The sequence below is a fragment of the Danio rerio genome, chromosome 21 (assembly GCF_052040795.2).
Source record: "Danio rerio strain M-AB ecotype USA chromosome 21, GRCz13ab, whole genome shotgun sequence".
Classification (NCBI taxonomy): domain Eukaryota; kingdom Metazoa; phylum Chordata; class Actinopteri; order Cypriniformes; family Danionidae; genus Danio; species Danio rerio.
In genome coordinates, this window is record NC_141041.1 from 19,574,497 (window position 1) to 19,595,124 (window position 20,628).

General features: G+C 34.7%; 2 protein-coding genes across 31 annotated transcripts in view; both read left to right on the plus strand.

Annotated features, from left to right (window-relative positions):
- The window catches only part of wdr5 (WD repeat domain 5), a 17,410-nt gene extending 10,684 nt beyond the window's left edge, over positions 1–6,726 (plus strand). For 2 of the 3 annotated variants that reach the window (XM_087299464.1, XM_087299463.1), the window contains exons 8-15: positions 1,397–1,480; positions 1,614–1,669; positions 1,764–1,810; positions 2,034–2,109; positions 2,218–2,251; positions 2,342–2,416; positions 2,527–2,614; positions 5,206–6,726. In XM_087299464.1, the coding sequence (XP_087155590.1) occupies positions 1,397–1,480; positions 1,614–1,669; positions 1,764–1,810; positions 2,034–2,109; positions 2,218–2,251; positions 2,342–2,416; positions 2,527–2,614; positions 5,206–5,306 (561 nt within the window). In that variant the 3' untranslated portion in view covers positions 5,307–6,726. 3 annotated transcript variants of the gene reach the window in all.
- Positions 6,727–7,880: 1,154 nt separating this feature from the next.
- dnai1.1 (dynein, axonemal, intermediate chain 1, paralog 1) lies at positions 7,881–19,450 on the plus strand. Of its 28 annotated transcripts, none has more exons than XM_087301110.1 (18): positions 8,200–8,330; positions 9,147–9,170; positions 9,272–9,352; positions 9,437–9,613; positions 9,746–9,808; positions 10,451–10,510; positions 10,676–10,756; positions 11,637–11,724; positions 11,830–11,947; positions 12,034–12,077; positions 13,277–13,524; positions 13,833–13,922; positions 14,005–14,086; positions 15,183–15,259; positions 15,893–16,038; positions 17,571–17,670; positions 18,296–18,478; positions 19,287–19,450. In XM_087301110.1, the coding sequence occupies exons 3-18, from the start codon at positions 9,335–9,337 to the stop codon at positions 19,365–19,367; spliced, it is 1,656 nt and encodes a 551-aa protein (XP_087157236.1). In that variant the 5' UTR covers positions 8,200–8,330; positions 9,147–9,170; positions 9,272–9,334; the 3' UTR covers positions 19,368–19,450. The 28 variants fall into 28 exon arrangements, 27 of the variants coding, with proteins under 27 accessions (XP_087157229.1, XP_087157236.1, XP_087157222.1 ...); XM_087301096.1 differs by having other exon boundaries at positions 8,257–8,403; positions 13,990–14,086; XM_087301099.1 differs by having other exon boundaries at positions 8,257–8,403.
- The last annotated feature ends 1,178 nt before the right edge of the window (positions 19,451–20,628 follow it).

Sequence of the window (20,628 nt, forward strand, 5' to 3'; positions counted from 1 at the left end):
TGTTCTAGTAGAGACATGCTGTTTAAATGTCCACTGCTCTTCTCATCCTCCAAACAGTGAGCAGTTTATCATTAGCAATAGGTGATGGTGATTATCTCCTACTAGAGTAGAGCAGAGAAAGAAAAGAAATACAGAACAGAAACAATTGCGTCCTGGAACGAAACGACCTCTTTAAATGAAGTTTAAAGTGAGCAGTGTCATTTCCAAAACTTTGCATTTTACAAATTGCTGATCACTTGGTCAGAAGGAATGCTCATAACCTAACCAGCATTATTGGATTTGTGACATGAGACACCAAACACTGTTTAAATGGTCAGTAGCAGCCACTGCTGTATCATTAGTTTGCACGACTAAATCATTTTATACCACTGAAAGAAAAAACACCTGAAATGGTAGTATCCTTGTCATTAGAAGAGGTCCAGAGGTTCCTTACATTTGGTATCAGAGATGCCGAACTGACCAAGAATAAATAACAATGACTTCAATGCGCAAATTTAGATATCCACATTAATTGGTATTAAACTTCAGTGTAAATCCAAAATGTAAATGTAAAAGCTGCGCCAAACAATACCCTTCTCTGCAATAGAAAACTGTCTTTTGAGTTCAGAGTTGTAGCTTTGTTTCTCTATTCTTGAAAACTGTAATCAAGAGCTGTTTTCATCCAAAACTGCAAATTAACTTTTTGCGCAAAACTGGATTGTCGCATAAAAGACGTCCAAATAAAGCAGCGTTTCCATCCAACAAGTCAAAGCGAACAAATTACACACTTCCTGATTAACTGCTGCCAAATATCAACAGTAAAAACTAAATTTGCTGCAGTTGGAGAAGCTGCATCAATCTTTTCTTGATCTAATGACTTTCGCCTAAGAAGACAATTCTCACATGCAGTGAACGCGGGGTGGCGTTTTAAGGTGTCAGACGCGGAGCACAGACACTCTTGATTCTGGAGATCATTAATAATATAATAACACTGATAATTAAACGGTAAGACATTTTAGAATGACCAAAACTAAATTTCAAATGTTTTACAGTGTGCTCAGCCTGCTGGTTTTTATCACATGATAATCACATGATTTAGATTTTTATCACATGTTCTCTTATAACAAAATCACATGACCTTTTTAAATTGTGCATACTGTAATTTGTGTAGTAAAAGCGTTTCCTCTGTAGTTTATGCATATCTTGCATAATGTTTATCCTTCTCAGTTATGCGCATAATTTTTTTATGCACATTTTCAAAATTCATGCGCATCATGACGTTTCCATCAACCGTTTTTTACTGTTATTATATCAACCGTTATTTTGCATATGCGCATAAAAATAGGTGGATGGAAACATAGCTAATGACTTCATACATTGTACCCCTAATACATGTTAATTCTTCTCTCCAATGCAGTTTGACGAGAGTGTGAGGATTTGGGATGTTAAAACGGGGAAATGTCTGAAGACACTTCCAGCACACTCAGACCCTGTCTCTGCGGTTAGTGTTTTTTTTTTTTTTTACTTCATCTGGATGATTCAATTCACAATTGTGTACAACTGACATCAATTTAAGTGATTTCTTTGAATTATAATTGTGTATTTGTTTTTTTTTTGTTTGTTTGTTTTTTTAGGTTCATTTCAATAGAGATGGCTCATTGATTGTGTCCAGCAGTTATGATGGACTTTGGTGAGTGAACTTTGACTATGAAAAAAAATCAAGAGTGAAAAAATATTTCAGAAATAAAAAGCTAACAATCATACCCACTTTCTGACTTAAACAGTCGTATCTGGGACACAGCATCAGGCCAGTGCCTTAAAACACTTATTGGTAAGTTGATCAGCATTTAAAATGACTACAAACAAGGTTAGATTTGTTGTGTAAATGGCAATCATTTGTGTTTATCTGTTCTTATCTGATATGCATAAATAACTTTAGGCTAATAAGAAACTAGTATAACACAGTTAATTTTAAGGTACGCTAAGTAACAAGAAAGACATTAAAAGAGGCATAAACAATCATTAAAATGTATACATTTCCAATTTTTCATCAGATGACGACAACCCACCAGTGTCATTTGTGAAGTTCTCCCCCAATGGCAAGTACATCCTGGCTGCCACTCTGGACAAGTAAGTCAAGGACATTTTGATATTTTCAACATTTAATTGTATTATTTAAAAAGAAGAAAACTTTAAAGTAAATTCTATTAATCCACATGCATTCCCTTCATATTTTAGTACTTTGAAGCTTTGGGACTACAGCAAAGGAAAGGTAAGTGTTTCTCAGTTTGTTTAGTGCATTGTTTTAATAATAAAAAAGTTCTCAATCGGTGTATAACAATAATATTTTCTTTTTTTTTAGTGTCTGAAAACTTACACCGGTCATAAAAACGAGAAGTACTGCATATTTGCTAATTTCTCTGTCACTGGTGGAAAGGTTTGTTGGCTTTACACTTTTCTAATCCATTGCCTCTCTTGACATGCTAAAACTTTTCGACATGAGCATGTGAACTGAAATGGTGATAAAGGCTTGCTCTTTATTTTTAGTGGATTGTCTCCGGCTCAGAAGATAACATGGTCTATATCTGGAACCTTCAGACCAAGGAGATTGTACAGAAACTACAGGGCCACACAGGTAAGAGCAAGTTCAGTGGATGTTAGCAAAGCATTTTTACCTAGAGCTTAATGCACTTCCTGCTAATAGTTCCAGGTAAGCAGTGCTACGTTACAAATTTGTTGTGTTTGAGTGATATTTTTATTGATGTGCAATAATGTCAAAAAAGGTTTGTTTAAATGATTCACGATTTTCATTTTAGATTTTTTTTTTTTGTAGTTTTTAATTGACCAATGTTAAATGTAACTACAACATAATTCAATTTAATCCAAATGCAGCACATATGTAGAGATCGAAATGGTTTAAACGTGTATTGCCGGATTGCTATAATGCTGTGCTCACACTGTGTTCACCATGCTGTGTGCGATTTGGGGAAAATATCTAATTGTGAAGTAGTAGTCAAGTTCTGGGCGGGGGAAATTAGATAATACATATATATTTCATATCGCAGCTTCTTGCGACTTAGCTAATTGTAACGTTTAAAATCGCGATTCAATTTAGATTAATCGCACAACCCTAGTTCACACCAGATGCGGCATGAGCGAATAAATGGTGCGTGAATATTTGAGTTTACTTGCGTCATTCATGTGTCAAATTCACTAGATAACATTCCATTTAAAATTACACTTTTCCAGCAGTTCCTTGCATCCAGTATTTGTCACAGGAGGCATGCATGAAATGTTCCTGAATGAAAGTAAAATTGCCAAACTGCAGTTAAAGTTGAAAATTATTAATTTGGCTAATAATTTGATTACTGATGTCCATGTAAACATAGTCACTGTCTTTCTCCCCTGCGTCTTTTTTTGTTTTGCCTCTGTGAAAATCAGCGCTTGCTATCCTGTCGCAAAATGCGGCAAAAATTCTATATGACGGTAATAGTTTGATTGTGGTGTTTACATTCGGAGAGCAGCATTTACATCGGATCTTTCAGTCTGTAATATTCTATTGATATTAACTAACTGTAAACTTAGTAACTAAATCATTTTGACTAAGGTATGTCTCTAAAAACTGAAAGAGTACAAATCTGTAGAGACAAGACAATCAACACCAACTGGAGCCGCATCTTTTTTAAAAGGATACAAGTGGCAAATCCAGATTTCCCCATTTCCTTATGCGAAAAGCTTTCAGGTAAAAAATGTTCCTTACAAATATATTTCTGTCGCATGAATTGTAAACCACAAGTGAGTCCAGCTGCACTCTCATAGCACGAAATTGAAACAAAACCTTTGTTGCAGCACATTTCTAAAAAAAAGCACTGACAACCCATGTCTCCAAACAATTCTTGTTTTTCCATTTTTTTGGCAACACAACGTGGTGTCTCTCTGCAGTCTGAACATTCTATTAGGTAAAAACAGTCTTCGAAGCTATCGTGCATATTAATTAAGTTGCACCTCATTCACAATAGAGCGCGCTAATTGGTTTGAACCAAGTCTTTCTCATGAATTAATGCTGCACATTCGGACTCGGATGTATTTGCCAGTACAGACATCCACTCTCCATGCTGGATTACACATAAGGATCTAATTGCCATGACGTAGCTTCAAAAATTAGTTTCAAATCTGAGAAAACAAATTTGCTTAAAATAAAGCAAAAACAACCATCACTTTTTTTTTGTGAAATATGTGTCTATAGTGTTTATTAGAACACATATATGACTGTCAACATAACAAAAAATGTGTTTTGGTGTTTCATGAACCTTTAACTTTAAGGTCCAATTCTACCCTTTAGCCCTTTCTATTACTCAAGTCTCTTTAGCTTGAAGGCATAGGGATAAGGGCAAGGGGTAGATGCCCCTTCGAATGGAAATTTTTTTTAGGACCAAACTCGAAACTAAGGGGAAGAAAATTTCCCAGAATACACCAGCCACAACGGCAGTATAGCTGCACCCGGAAGTAAAGAGATCCACAAATTAGTATTAGTAATTTATTGTCGTTATTTTTAACTTTTACAACAAACAAGCACAGGTTTTAATATATTCATAACTGTGTTTTTTTTCTCTCTCTTTTTTTTAAAAGCTAAAATAAAAAACGCTAAATTTCGCTATCTATAATAACTCCTGTATAGCAGTCCCACAACATTCTGACACTCGAATACCCTGTCAGAAGAGTCTAGTGGCTAGGAATGACCGTTTTACAGTGTCTGCTATAATGTTAATGTTGTTTTTGGTGTGTTTACATTGATGAACATGGCCAGGGTGTAAATGCACAGTACTGTTACGATTTTATTGCCACATTAGATCGTTATGATAACATAATATATACCTTCAGTGATTTCCTGAAGATAAATACCAAAAAAATAAAGCAACTAGAATCATTACAGCAGTCACGATTGAAGCATGAGATCGCGACGACATATGATGATGTGTACAGGTGCTGTAGTGCCGTCCCATTTCTTAGGGGTAAATTTTGAAGCCCTTTCTCTTCACACTTTATTTCAGGGGGCCAAGGGGAAGGGGTACAAAAATAGGATTGGGTCTAAGTACTTATTTTGCTTATGTAGATTTATTGGATTTCAATTATATATCTAATAAAAATCCAATAAATCGAGAAATTTTCGAGTGATGTTTTTTCACAGCTGTATATATATTAATGGGTATGTTTTGTTGTTTGCAGATGTGGTGATCTCAACCGCTTGTCACCCCACAGAAAACATCATTGCATCAGCAGCACTAGAAAACGACAAAACCATCAAACTTTGGAAAAGCGACTGCTAAGCCTGAAGCGTAATTTACTTTAATATTTTGTTCTTTTTTTAATTTTGTACTATTCATTTGGTGGGGGGGAGAGACTCGTTTTTCATTTGAGAAGTCATGCTAGGCAAGAAGACTGATGAAAGCGCCCTTCCCCAACACACCCTGTCCTAACACGGTGCCCTCTCTGTGCACTAAAACTATCACTTTCCCTCTGCCTTGCCGACAGCTTTTTCACCAGTTTAAGCGTCCAGCAAAACATTAAACCAGTCTGTAAATTTAGGCAGCTTTGTTTTAAACTCCACAAACCTATTAGGACAAAAAGTGTGTTCGTGTCTTTTTATTTCTGTAAGTTTTGTAGAAAAGACACTTGTGTCTCTATCAGTTGTTTGCACACTTTCTGAAGCCAGCAGAACGCCTTGGGCACATTTTAAGTGGCCATTTTAACAGAAATGTTTGAAGTATTACATTTCAATGCCTGCATTTCTAGGAGCGATTTGCAGCTTCACTCCATTATTTGGCTGAAAACATGTCTCTCAAACTGCTGTGAACGCCTCAAAGACTTACCTTGACGTGTACTGATGTCAAATCAAACCTCCCATGTATGAAATGTTATCTAAATGTTTTGAACATTCACTATTTCATGTTCATTTCTGTACAGCGCACAATTGCAGATGACAAAGCAGCAATTAAAACCATTCATTTGTGTAATAGTTGCTAAGCTAGTTGTTTATGGTTTTCAGTGGCTTTCAGTGGCTCAATGTGGTCTAGGCAGTGCTAACAATAAAACTACTCTTTCGTTATAAAGGCTTTTCGCAGATACACACATAATGTATGCCAAAAGTACACTTTATTGCTACACTTGTATTTACCTGTAACACCTGTTTATATAAGTTTTGGTGCTTTTGAAAAATAAAACTGTACAATACATCGGGATGGAGTAGCAGTTCGGTCAGAGCGTTCAGTGAAAATATTGGTTTAATGGAAGAAAAAAAATTATTACTGAACAATATGATAAAGGAAATATCCAGTTTTAATTAACTTATGCAAGGAGGAGTGTTGCTGGGAACTGAATATGCCATAATCCTATATCTTGTGACCAAAAGCAGTCTCGATGTATTTAGAGCCTTGAGATGTTTTCTGTACCTGACACACTTTGTACATACTTGCAGCTTCTCTGTTCAGTACGTTTACCTCTGTTCTGTGGTCTTATTAACCGTCTCAAGTAGCTGATAGTCCTTCGAGCGTGTTTTGTTTTTCCTGCTTGATGTGGATGATGGTTTGGCATAAACCCATCTTCTGCATTTGGACTCTGGTCTTTTGTTTTTGGTTGGATTTCCGGTGCACTGCAGTGATGACAAGGGCCGCATGAGGAATTGTATCTGTATTGCATTTAGTCACTTTGGACATGACCTGTGACTCAATAAAGATTTTTTTACCTGTGTCAGTGCAACATCATCCGTGCATTTAGAAAAATAGTTTTCATTCGATACATGTTGGAGACAATTATTGGTACCCCTTAATTCAGTAGTCACTTTCCAAGATAAAAGCTCAGACTTTTCTTTAATGCTTGACGAGTTTGGGAAAATTTGGAAAGAGGCCATTCTTCCATAAAGAAACGCAGGATCCCTCAAATTATCTGGTCCAGGGGTGTCCAAGCATGATCCTGTAGGGTTGGTGTCCTGCTGAAATTAGCTCCAACTTGCTTCAACGCACATGCTAGTATATTTAGTAAAAACTTGATGACCCCGTTCAGGTGTGTTTGATTTGGGTTGGAGCTAAAGTCTCCAAGACACCGGCCCTCCAGGACCATTACTGGATTTAGTCATTTGGGGCCCTAAACAATTCAAGCCTCGAGACCTGGAAGTCCTACAGTGTTATGTACACTTTGTATTTATTTATTTACTTAGTTGTCTTATCACTTGCTTTCACATGTTTATCTTAACACAATCTCTACATTTTAAAAGATTTGTTTACTAAAAATGAATTCCCAACTAGAAATAATGAATAAACGATTTGTTTTTAACACTAACTTTTCATCTGATTTGATTGATGGACTGATCTAGAAGATAAGGGGTAAGGGGGACACATTTGCACAGATGTACTATTCATTCATTCATATATTTTCTTTTTGACTTGTCCTTTTATTAATATGGGGTCGCCAGAGCGGAATGAACCGCCAACTTATCCAGCATATGTTTTACGCAGCAGATGCCCTTTGAATCTCCATCACTGGGAAACTGAATTGTCACTTCGGACAATTTAGCTTAACGAATTCACCTATACCGCATGTCTTGTGGGGGAAACCGGATCACCCGGAGGTTACCCACGTAAACATGGAACGTTCTATGTGCAAACACCGCAGAGAAATGCCAACTGATTCAGCCGAGGCTCGAACCAGCGACCTTCTTGCTGTGAGGTGAGAGGGCTACCCACTGTGCCACTGCGTCACCACAGATGTACTAATTAAGGTAAATTTATATTTGTTTGACCTTTATCTTATAAAATATGCTAGAAAATGTCATTATTAATTTACAGAAACTTCTAGGTATTTATTGTAGGCTGTGTACCTCACTCATTAAATACGCCCCAATTGTCAGAGACAAGTTGGACAACCCCTTACGGTCCATTTCAAAGCTTTTTGCTCATTTTCTCTAGTATGATGATTTTATGTTATTTTGAAGATGCAGCCCCAAAACCCCAGTCATGCTCATTTTGGTTCTTAAAAGAACCTAACTAATTAATAAATTGGCGAACAATGTTTTCCTAGTGTGAAGAACATAATCTAGAAACTTTTGACTCTTCATCTAAAATTGATTGATAACCTGTTTTTAAGAGTGTAGCGGTCTTTAAGACATGTGTTAAAACTTCCATTATCTTTTCGTATCGCAGAAAAAGCCTAAGGTTACCTTGATTCATACTACCCGGTAATCTTGGTGAAGCAGTGCCCAACAAATGCGTTTGATTGATTGTTATAACATTTTGTTGCCATGACAATAAACACTCGTGAATGACCGTTAGCAGTGTCAGAGAGAGGAGACATTTTAAGTGCGTTTTCCGTTTCAAAACCCTCCGTCCTAACAACAGATAAGAACCGAAATAACCAATAAGAAAAATGTCTGTAAGTTATTATAGATTAATATGTGTGAAAAATATTTCGTATAGAACTGTCTGTATATTATTAAGCTCAAGTTATCAAGCGTTTTTGAACGGGAGCAATGCGATGAATTAGGCTAACGTTAGCTTATTGCTATTATGCTTTGCCTTAAAAATTATTTACTCAGAATTACTATTTACTTATTTACTTACTGTTTATTTTCTTTAAATGTTTCTCGGAATTAAAAGCTGAATTTAGGCTAGGCTACCAGATGTTTTACTTAGAAGCTCGTGTCTAATTTTGGTTCTGTTTTTGTTAACTTACTGAAAATCTAATATTAGTGCAATATTGTTCGATATTTTAGCCCATTGTTAACCACTGGGGACGATATGTTTAAGTCGTTATTTGTTCATGTAGAGTTGTTCAAAAAATGAAAATGTGTCAACTGTGGGTCTGTTTACTGTAAATTAACGTTATCAATTGTTATTAAATTAAGATATTTTAGCTTATAGAAAGATAGTTTCCATAATTATCAGAAAGCTATTAATAATTTTGTGTGCGTTGAAACTTTTGTGTTAGATCTTTTCAAACCTGTTATTTCACTATTTGTTCTTAAAATGAAGACACCTACCATACTTGAAATAAATGGAGATTCAAAAATATACATAGCTTTTGTATTCTCTTTAGTCAGAAATGAATGTTGTTATGTATCTCTATAAATGTACTTTTAAAATGTCTTGTTTTGTTTTTGTCTGTTTTGTTTTGAGGAGAAACAGCCGCAGAATGAATCTGTGCGTAACCTGGAGCGAACCTGTGGACTGACTATGCATACATAATGTCTTATAGTTATGTTGGATTGTTTGTATATATTTTATGTTTTTGTGTTTAAAAGAATTTGAGTGAAAAGACAGTCGTACTAAGAAGAGCTCGACTAAATGCAGCAACCAGTAGTCTTATGAGATTCAGTTTTAAGGTAAATTACTACAATATCACAATATCAATTGTTCCTTTATCTTGATAATTAAAATCATCTGATGAATCACTAAAATCTGCTCAGGAATGCTGTTTTAAGCCAGTTGCAGATGAGCCTGATATTGAAATAGAGGGCAGTCTGGTCCACAAAGATTCAGAGGAAGGTCAGATACTGTGTGCAGAAAAAGAAGTTGGCAGGAAAAGCAAAACCCTCTTCAGCTGCATCACCACAGCCACTCAGACAACCATAAACCCTCCAAGGGTGAGACTGCCTTAAGGAAACATTCATCTGACTTTCATCTGTTATATATGTACAACTAAGCCAGTAAGGTGATGGGCTTAGAAGAAGATTTGTGCCACAAAAACATGAAATTCTGAAATTATGTTTTTGTAGGAAGTGGCGTGTCAAACTGAGTCTCAACCTCTTTTAGTAAACTATTCAGCTACAGCCAATCAGGTGAGAAATTATCTTTTTATTTGCTAAATTAATTTAAAGGGTTAGTTCACTAAAAAATTAATTTCTGTTATTAACTACTCCTGTCCCCTTCATGTCATTCCAACCTTCTGAGACCTTCATCCATCTTTGGAACACAAGTATATTAAATTAAGATTTACAAAATTAAAAAGCGCTTTCATCCTCCATAGACAGCAACAGTGTCAAGAAGTCCAACAAACGTTGTCAAAGCGTTTCATGTGCTTGTTTACTATGGATAATATGACTATTACGTGGTATATGCTGACTCTAATGACAATACTCACATCTCTCGTAGTAAATGTGCATCCTGACCTGAGGCAATAGTAATTTTTACAGTTTTATTGGTGTTTAATGATTACAGTTGAACAAAGTTTTTGGTTTCTTTTCTGAACTTTCAACATCTCTGGAGAGTTGCTGTCTATGGAGGATGAAGGAGCTCTAAGAGTTTATCAAAAATATCTTTGTTTGTGTTCAGCAGATTAACGAAGCTCTCATGGGATTTTAACAACATTATAGGGAACTAATTAATAACAGAATTTAATTTTTCGTGTGAACAAACCCTTTGAAGAGTTTTAAATTACTATCTGCAGCAAATTAGATAAATGTTAGTTTGCTCTTTCTCAGTGGGAGATCTATGATTTCTACCAAGAAGAGCTTCAGAAGCGGACGAGCAGTACAAAGAAGGTGATTAGACAACCAATATGATCTGACACAGTACATAGAGTACATCTCATATTGATCAAGAAAATGATATATATCTCAATATATCAAAAGTTCATTTATTGGGCAGTTAAAACAATCTACTTTTTTCATAGTTATGCTGTTAAAAGTGATTGCTTTGTCCTGTAGGATGAGAAAGAAAATGAAATAGCTGAGGGAGCAGAAGGGGTGCATGGGAATCTTTCACTTCTGCGTGACTTCACTGACAAAGTGAGTAACAATAGATAAAGCTGTAATTTTGTTTTTACATTTTAAGGTCATAGCATTTTACAGATAAGATTATTTTTTTTATTGTTCTCATAATTCCAATATTCAGAAAATACAGCAAATAGCCAGAAATAAAAACTCAATTTTTGGTAGAATAATGCTGTGAATAGGCTACTATATGATGATACTTTACATTTTAAGTACGGCAGTTTTCTTTTTACTTTTTTTAAAAAGTGCCATTTTTAATTAACTGTTAAAAGCACGTTTGAATTTAAACAACCTTTTATTAGATTTTTTTTTTACCTGTAAGCACAGTGCAGTGTTAATGTTCAAACTATTTATAGTATTTAAAGTGGCTGACAATGATAAATAATCTTAATATGACTTCAATACTAGTCATTATGGTGGTACTTGAAGAGACAATTATTTTCTGAGGTGGTACTTGATGAAAACAGTTTGCGAACCGCTGTTTGAAAAAAGAAGCTGCTTCTGCTTACCACGGCTGCATTTATTGGATGAGAAATGCAGTGAAATTGTGAAATATTATTATGATTTTGAATATCTTTTTTCTTATTGAATGTAGTTTCAAATAGAATTTATTGCTGTGATTAAAAGCAGAATTTTCGCCATTATTACTCACACTCATCATTACTCACTGTGATACATTTTACTTTTATGAATCTTTGATAAAAAGAATGGTCAAAATAATAGCTTATTTTTACAAATGTTTTATTACATTATAAATACATTTGACTTGTAGTGTAGAAAAGAATAAAATTGTAAGATTTGGTTTGTTAAGGTGCTGCTGAAGAGGAGATTTATATTATTATTAACACCTAACCTACATAAAGTGCCTGAAAAAAATCTCCTCGTTTGTTTATAGTCTGATCATGACCTGGCCATGTTATCTACAGCGGCCAAGCTTCTTGAATATGCGGTGAATGAAAATATAAATGGAGACATAATTGCAGGTAATTATAAAAATACAGTTTCTTTTCACCCCTACACCATTTATTTTTGATTACATTAAATGAATTATCAAATTTAAACACTTTTTTTTTTAACCCAAACCTCAGATTTCAAGCACTTTGAAGACGAAGCGGATGAATTTCGAGGAGACAAGGGGACTCTTCTCCCACTGTGGGAGTTTCAGTATAATAAAGTCAAAAGTCTTCCTGTGAGCGCCCTCTGCTGGTAAATCTCACACTAAATGATGTTATTTAGAGTTTAAGTAAAAAAAAAAGTCTCTGCAGTGATTATTTGTGTCTGTTTGTTTCTAGGAACAAAAAATACAATGATTTGTTTGCTGTTGGTCTTGGGTCACGTAAGTCACTATTTTTACAAATATGGCTGTGAAAAAAGTTTAAAATTTTTTACCTTTTATTCTTTTGCTCAAAGTATGAACAAATGAATTAAGACACAAAAAAAACTGCTCTGATTAAGAACCAACAATGTATTATTATAAATATATGTAGGGTGACGCAGTGGCGCAGTTGGTAGTGCTGTCGCCTCACAGCAAGAAGGTCGCTGGGTTGCTGGTTTGAGCCTCGGCTGGGTCAGTTGGCATTTCTGTGAGGAGTTTGCATGTTCTCCCTACGTTCGCGTTTCCTCCGGGTGCTCCGGTTTCCCCCACAGTCCAAAGACATGCGGTACAGGTGAATTGGGTAGGCTAAATTGTCCGTAGTGTGGGAGTGTGTGTGTGTGAATAAGTGTGTGTGGATGTTTCCCAGAGATGGGTTGCAGCTGGAAGGGCATCCGCTGCATAAAAACGTGCTGGATAAGTTGGCGGTTCATTCCGCTGTGGAGGTCCCGGATTAATAAAGGGACTAAGCGGAAAAGAAAATCATCTAATGAATGAATATATGTGTGCCACATTATAGGCATCATTATGAATTCTTATGAGAAAAATATTTAAAAGAATCACATATATATTTTTTTTTTGGTACAACTGTGTGACTAAGAGATTAACTATAAAAAATATAGTGGTATAAATATAAGCTAATGCATGGGGCAAACTCACACATTTATGACAATGTAAAATTTGAAATATAGAGAGAAAAAAAACCTGAAAATGCAAATTGCCGCTGTCAGGGTAATAACTAAGAAAATTCCAGTCAACTGGAAGCGTTATGATTCAGCCTGGTAGAAGATCTTTGTTTATTGTTACTAATGCATGTTATGGAGAATCGTTTGAGTGGGAAAAATACACAACTGAACAATTGCAGATATTAGCTTTGTCTTGAAGTCAGAAAGTCTCCAACAGGAAAAACATGAGGTCACCTATATCAGAACAAATTATTCTAAATGGCTTTTTTATGTGCCTTTAGGTTTATTTGTTTTATATAGTATATTCTGGGCAAAAGATTCAAAAGTTTAATAATAAAGACAATTTTAAAAAATACAAATTTTCCCCAGCCTTTTTTGCTCATATTTAAGAGTGCCAATATTATTGAAGGGCACTGGAAGGGTACATAGATTCATATGTAAACTAAATGAGTCTGAAATCCTATCTTTCCGGTGTAGATAAATTTACTGAACTGGAGTGTGGCATGCTTCTCTTCTACACTTGGAGAAACAACAATCACCCAGAATTCCTCTTTAACACAGACTCAGGCGTAATGTGTGTGGACATCCATGAGCAAAAGTCCCACCTGGTGGCGGTGGGTTTATTCAATGGCAATGTGTGTGTGTACAACCTGATGGCAAAGGGTGATCAGCCCATTTATAACAGCATGGCCAGTTCTGGCAAACACTCAGGCACTGTATGGCAGGTATGGATAAGGATGAGATAATGGAGTTGTCATTAAAACTATATATATATATATATATATATATATATATATATATATATATATATATATATATATATACATATATATATATATATATATATATATATATATATATATATATATATATATATATATATATATATATATATATATATTTTTTTTTTTTTTTTTTTTTTTTTTAAATATCTTTCCCCATCAGACTTTTGAATAGTTGTATATTTATTTGGATTTGACTTCTAGAAGTTCCGGAAGGATATAGATTTTGTGTTTCTTTTTCTTTGTTACAGGTGAAATGGTGGGAGGACGATTTATATGGCAATCACACTTTCTTCTCTGTGTCCGCTGATGGACGAGTGGTGTCTTGGACTCTGGGAAAGGTACACAAGTAAATATTTATGTTTTGAATGTAAAGCAAATCATTACAGTAAGGTTTATTGATCCCAGTCATTTGGATTTCAGTATGAGCTATTCTCCACCAATATCATCAAGCTCCCACCAATGGACAAAGTTCCTGATGACCTTAACAATGTCATTGTCACAGGTATGAACCTCTTTAGCTTTGCCTTTCATAGTTTAGCAGTGACTTTACTCACAATATCAGGAAATGCATCAACAGATACAGAAATGTACAATAATTCAGTAATATTGAGAGAGTATCAGTGTTATTGCCACTAGCCTGCACATCAGTCGTCAGCTTTTATATTTCTATTATTCAATTCTTCATTTCACCTGTACAGATTGAATAATACATACATTTCACCCTAACAAAATTAAAATTTTAAACTGTCTGAGATTGAATTTCAGACTGTAGTTCTCATCAGTTCCAATTGATCAACAAATCAACAGTTAAGGTTCATTCACACCAAGGTCGATAACTATAAATACAACAATAACTATATTTGTTCTATATAAACCATATAATAACAATCTTTTTATTTTTAGCTTTTTTGCATTACATTTTTGCATCACTTTTGTAACCAGCTGATGTCCTCAGCATCCTTTACTTCTAGTGCATCTGAGCAGTGAATCCAGCTCGTGTTATCTGTCTAATCAAACTCGAAATCTATGTATTACAGCCAATATAGTGGAATAAAATTAACACAAAATCCTGTTCGCCAACATTTTCAAAGGAGGCAATACTCAGATGCCGAAACTATACTGGACATTTAGGAACCTTTATTTTTATATTTCAGTTTGCTAGCCTGGCTTTCATAGCTACAATTTACATAGTATAATATATATAATTTAGGTTTATATAGTCATTGTCTTAAAAATAAAAGGAAAAGAAAATCTAACATCAAAGATTGAGCATCTCCACACTGCTGTCTATAACTTTAAATTATGTGAGCTTTCAATACATTTCAATAGATTCTGCCTGGCTGTCAGTGCTTTATCACTTAATAGCTGAAAACCAAAAAAAAAATGTAATGTGATTGCAACAATATCACAGCTGTGATCAGTACTCTGCTGTATTACAATCAGGGCGATTTTTAAAACGTCTTTATTGTTATCTTTATATTAATTGTACTAGTTGTGAACAGTGCTAAACTTTGAAATTGATTGAATGTGTTCAAGGTGTAGATTTCTGCATTCATTAATGTGTTATATCCTCTTAAGAGTTGTCTCCCTGTTTCTAGCTGGATTGACTTTGGACTTCCATAAACAAAAGCCCTACCATTTTCTTGTTGGCACTGAAGCTGGAAAGATTCACAAGGTCAGCCATGCTTACACCGCCAATATCACTTCCATCAAGGTCAATCAATGAAGCAAACATTTTTTAAAGCATATGTTAGGCAGGTCATATGCCTTGTGAACATCCTGCTGTCTGAAGATCTCCAGTCTTGAGTCATCACATTATTCTCTGTCTGAATCTGGCAGTGGGATCTTGTTGTGTCTGCTGTTGCTGTCTCTGTTTATATAATATCCTTGTCATCAAACAGAGGCGATGTGTTTTATTTACTGTCTGTTTTTGCACTGCTATCCCAGGAGCACAGAGAGTTTATTTCCCTTTCTAATTCTGCCAGCCAGGGGTTTACTAGCGTTCAAACTATTCATTTTGACAGACCACAAGTAGTTTTGTTACTGTGTACCACATTGTGTATGACATTGGTTTTAAAGCTTTTTTCAGTCAATTAACTTGTTTGGATTAATTGTTCTTCTAAAAAAATATATAAACCATGTAAATTTTGCTTTCACATGTACTTTAAGACATGAAAATGGAGTGGATTACTTTGTAGACCCTGCCATTAATGCCTCTGCAAAGTTTTAGAAACACTAGTGGAGAATTAAGCGGTCTATATAATAGTATTTGAATATTTAACCAGTAATGTGTGTTTGTGTTTCGCAGGGCTCCACACACTACACTCGGTTTATAAAGACCTATGAGGCCCATTTTAGGATGGTTAGTTGTGTGAGGTGGAATCCCTTCAATCCTAAAGTTTTCATCACTTGTGGCATGGACTGGAGGGTAAACATCTGGGATGAAACAACTGAGTATGTCTTTCTCATCCTTAAAAAATGAGCATGTCTTAGTGATGTGATCGCTACTGCCAGCAGAGAGCTCCTGTGCTTGTTGTCTATTCAAGTTTGCTCAACTGGCACAGATTTTGAATTGTGGCAGGGCTCGAAATTGCGACCGTTTTGAACGCATATGTGCCTGAAATTTTATCTATGCAACCTCAAAATGTATTTGGGACCTTAAAATTTTGTATTGCATAGTACGTGTGAAAGGTTTTCACTGCAAAATGTTCACCGCATGTTTGGATTTAGAACACATTCACGCAGAATGCATCTTTGCACCTGACACTCCAAGCGCAATGCTCAGGAATGATTTAAAACAGTTGTCATGTCATCTTTCTGCAGTAAACAAAGTCTGCAATGCTTGCCCCGCCACCAAGCTCTTCTGATTTCCCCACTGCTCTAGGCTGGTTTACATCAGCTGTCAATCTCTCATTCTATGCCTTCTGCTTTCTGATGACAGGAAGCTACAACCACGAAAATGTAAATTGGTAAAGAGAGAATGAAAACAACACGGGCAGATTTTGTTTTAAAAACCACCTAAAGTTACAAATCATGAATTAATCTACCATCTACATTTTATACGAAGAGTGGATAAACGACTTCCATTGGGTTAAAGTCCACTATGAAAATGACTATAGCATTCACTGTAAAGCCTGTGGGATGGAGTTTGCAGGTAACAGCGTTTGCCCATCTACACATTTTAAACATGGAAGGTGCTGTTTAATCTTTCATTTAATTTTTATGATGCTGTCAGGATTGCAAGTGGCAGCTATATGTAAAATAAAGCACTGCATACACTGTAATGTTGTGTAATCTTTAATAAATGGACTCACATACATCACATACACCATTTCTAAAGGCCTTGCATTCACTGACTTTAAACTAATATTGCAGCTCATGAAAAAATCGTTATTGCTATTAAGATGACATGTGCAAAAAATAGCAAGTCTTAATAAATAAATAAATAGCATCTGTGTGATATCAGACCCCACCTGTGAGAACAGCATAGTTATTATTAAGTTTAATTTATGTCAAGCAGTGCGTGCAGGGTTGGTGGGGCATGCAGATTTTTTTTAGTTTGTTAGTTTTGATTAGTGTTGATTTCAGATTCTATAAAACTGTTAATATAAAACTTGTAGTAACTGGGCTCATTATTGGTTGGTGCACCTAAATTTTGGCTGGTGCTCCTAAATTTTTAAAGTTAGGACCACCAGCGCTACCAAGCAAAAGATAAATTTCGAGCCCTGTGTAGGTTTATCAGAAGTGTGTTTATATAATAGACGTTAACAGTGTAGTTTGTAATAATACCATGCAAACAACAGTTGAGATTTCAGCTTGTAAAATCTAGCACAATTTTTTTACACTAAATCACATACTATGGAAGTTTAAGGGGCAGGATTTAAAAGTTTGCATTATTGTTAAATATCCTGCTCTTTCAAAGTGATTGTTCAAATGTTACTGTAAAGAGATTTCTATGTAAATAAATTTGTTTATTTATCTCAAAGCTCTCCAGTGTTCACTTTTGACCTGAAATCTTCAGTTATGGATGTGGCCTGGGCTCCATATTCTTCAACTGTTTTTGCTGCAGTCACTGCTGATGGAAAGGTAAACTGTCACCAAACCTTCCTCTAAGACAAACCTTTAAAGATTTTTATTCATTTGTTTATTTTCAAAGACAAATTTTATAATTTTCAACTAAAAGTTATAATCATGATCTTGACCTTTGGTCTTTTTTACACAACTGTGGATTCATGAGACTTTATTAATAGTCCAGTGAAATATGTATACTTAAAAAATCTATGGTAGAGAAGTAATACTTTCTGTTTAATAAGAAGATATATTTGCATTTGATTAGAAAATATATTTTCTGGTGTGTTTATTTTTTGGACTGTATGTACATTGACTTATTGATTGAGAGGGGTCTGGATACAGACCTGGTGCAGTTGCAATCTGTGCTGCATGCAATGTTTTTTAATGGGCTCACCTAACCCCACCCCTAACCCCACAGCTCCATTCCAGTCACTAGCTCCATTGAATGCATTGGGTTTGATATTAGTTTCAGCTTGCATTATAAAGGCTGCGTTCAGATTCTATTAAAGAGATCGATCGATTGAATGTTCTGGGGCAGTACTTATACTATTGTCACCTAACAGTGAAAACATCACATTGTAAACTCATGCAACACAGATTGATGATTAAGAATAAAGCTCCTTCACTGTTTGTCTCTCAGGTTCACGTGTTTGACCTCAGCATCAACAGATTTGAAGCTCTCTGCCAGCAACGAGTAGTTTCTACTAAGAGACACCTCACATGCATTGAATTCAACCCTGTCCATCCCATCATCATCGTAGGCAATGACCGTGGCCTTGTCATCAGCCTCAAGCTCTCACCCAACCTCCGCAAGAACCCCAAGGTTACAGATGCAGATATATACAAATATTATTTATTGGCATGCTTAAAGGCAAAATACTGCAGGTGAACAGGGTTATAAAATCATTAATAGTTTTTGACATACTACCTAGTTGATTGATTACATTAAGATTTGCTAAATTTATTAAGTTTTCTAATGGTATATTTATGTTTATGCAACTGAGGGATTGTTTTGTTAAATGTATGGTTATTCACTTATAAATTCATTATGCAAATTTGCATACATTTTAAAGTATTAAAAGTTGATAAATCAATTATGAGAAAATTAAGGCCCTTAAAAAGTCTTAATCACGTTTTTATGAGGTCTTAAACTTTGTTCAAGCGTTGTCCAAAGTGTTTGACTCTAAAAAAGCATAAATATATTTATTTTCCTCCTAATAATAACAACGGCGTGCTCGATCCACGCGATAGGTTTGTGCTGGGGCGCGTCCGGTCAGGAACACAATTTAGCCATAAAATTTGCTATAAAAATCAAAAGGGTTTGTACTCATACACAAATGCTTAATGGATGACAAAAGGGAACACTTAAAAGTGTATTTTGCAGGAATTCTATGCATTGTAGTCCTTTTTTTCTATAGTGTCCTACCTTAATTGATCAATACTGTTGCAATTACTAATATGTTACATACTGCGTTTAATTATTTAATTTATTATATTTATTTATTTAACCTTCCTTAGTGAGGATCTGGATTCTATGGATTCTGGATAGCAGTATCCTTGAGTATCTTAACAGAGCTCACAGGGTGGTCAGTCCTCTCACCTCTACTTTTTTCGTCTCTTTGGCTTCACAGGAGGAGAAGGGCAAGGAGCCATCTACTGGAGCGGAAGTGGAAATTGCAAAAATGGAGAAACTGTTGATTTTGATGAGATAGACTAGGGTGCAGGAAGGCCAGGAATACTGGAAATACAAATACACTGAATAAAAAAAAGTAAATAAAAAAGTTAAGCTTCGTAATGTTTGTGTGTTATAATATGTATTTATTAAATATGTGTTACATATTTTATGAAACACCTACTGACTTTTACAAATCTTAATTTGTGAGATTATAAAACTTTTTTTTCCTTTTTTGTTTTTGAACTTTTGTTGTTTCATTTATATAGTTTCTAAAAGTTTGCGTCGTTAATAAATGTGGGTAAATGCACATAATTGATGTGTTTTGTTTCCATCCCTGCTATCTGAACAAACAGGTAGGTATAGGTTTAAATATTAATTTAACACTGGATCTAATTACATCACAAAGTCACTCTTATACTCTATGACTCTACATTACAAACCGTACAAGGCATTCTTTCTGTTTTTTTGTATTGTTCATTGTTCATAATTTATTTGAATTACAACACTGTGACTGAAGAGGTAACTCTGTTCACAGGTAAAGTAATTTGCTTTATATACTGCATTTAACATGAGAGCTATTACTGTCACAATGAAATTAAAATGTAATTACCGCTTTATTTTTTTCAGTTAAAGTCAGAATTATTAGCCCACTGAATTATTAGCTCCCCTGTTTATTTTTTTCCCAATTTCTGTTTAAAGGAGAGAAGCTTTTTTCAACATATTTATAAACATAATAGTTTTAATAACTCCTTTCTAATAACTGATTTATTTAATCTTTGCCATGATGACAGTAAATATTATTTGACTAGATATTTTTCAAGACACTTCTATATAGCTTAAAGTGACTTTTAAAGAGTTAACTAGGTTAATTATGTTAACTAGGCATGTTTTGGTAATTAGGTAAGTTATTGTATATGATAATTCGTTCTGTAGACTTTCGAAAAAAATATAGCTTAAAGGGGCTAATAATTTTGACCTTAAAATGTTTTTTAAAAAATTAAAGACTGCTTTTTTTCTAGCCGAAATTAAACAAATAAGACTTTCTCCAGACGAAAAAATATTATCAGATACTGTGAAAATTTCCTTGCTCTGTTAAACATAATTTGGGATATATATATATATATATATATATATATATATATATATATATATATATATATATATATATATATATATAAAAATCAAAGGGGGCTTATAATTCTGACTTCAACTTTATATAGTAGTGCTTGTTATAGACGATGTCTTTAATCACATATCGTAACCTCTCCCCCCTCGAAATGACTTTTCTTCACTTCTAG

Excerpts from the sequence above, each read along its gene's own strand:
- dnai1.1 (XM_087301095.1), top strand. Across the intron at positions 9,809-10,450 it reads ATTCAGCTACAGCCAATCAG|TGGGAGATCTATGATTTCTA; the intron begins GTGAGAAATTAT and ends GCTCTTTCTCAG. Across the intron at positions 14,087-15,182 it reads TAACAATGTCATTGTCACAG|CTGGATTGACTTTGGACTTC; the intron begins GTATGAACCTCT and ends CCCTGTTTCTAG.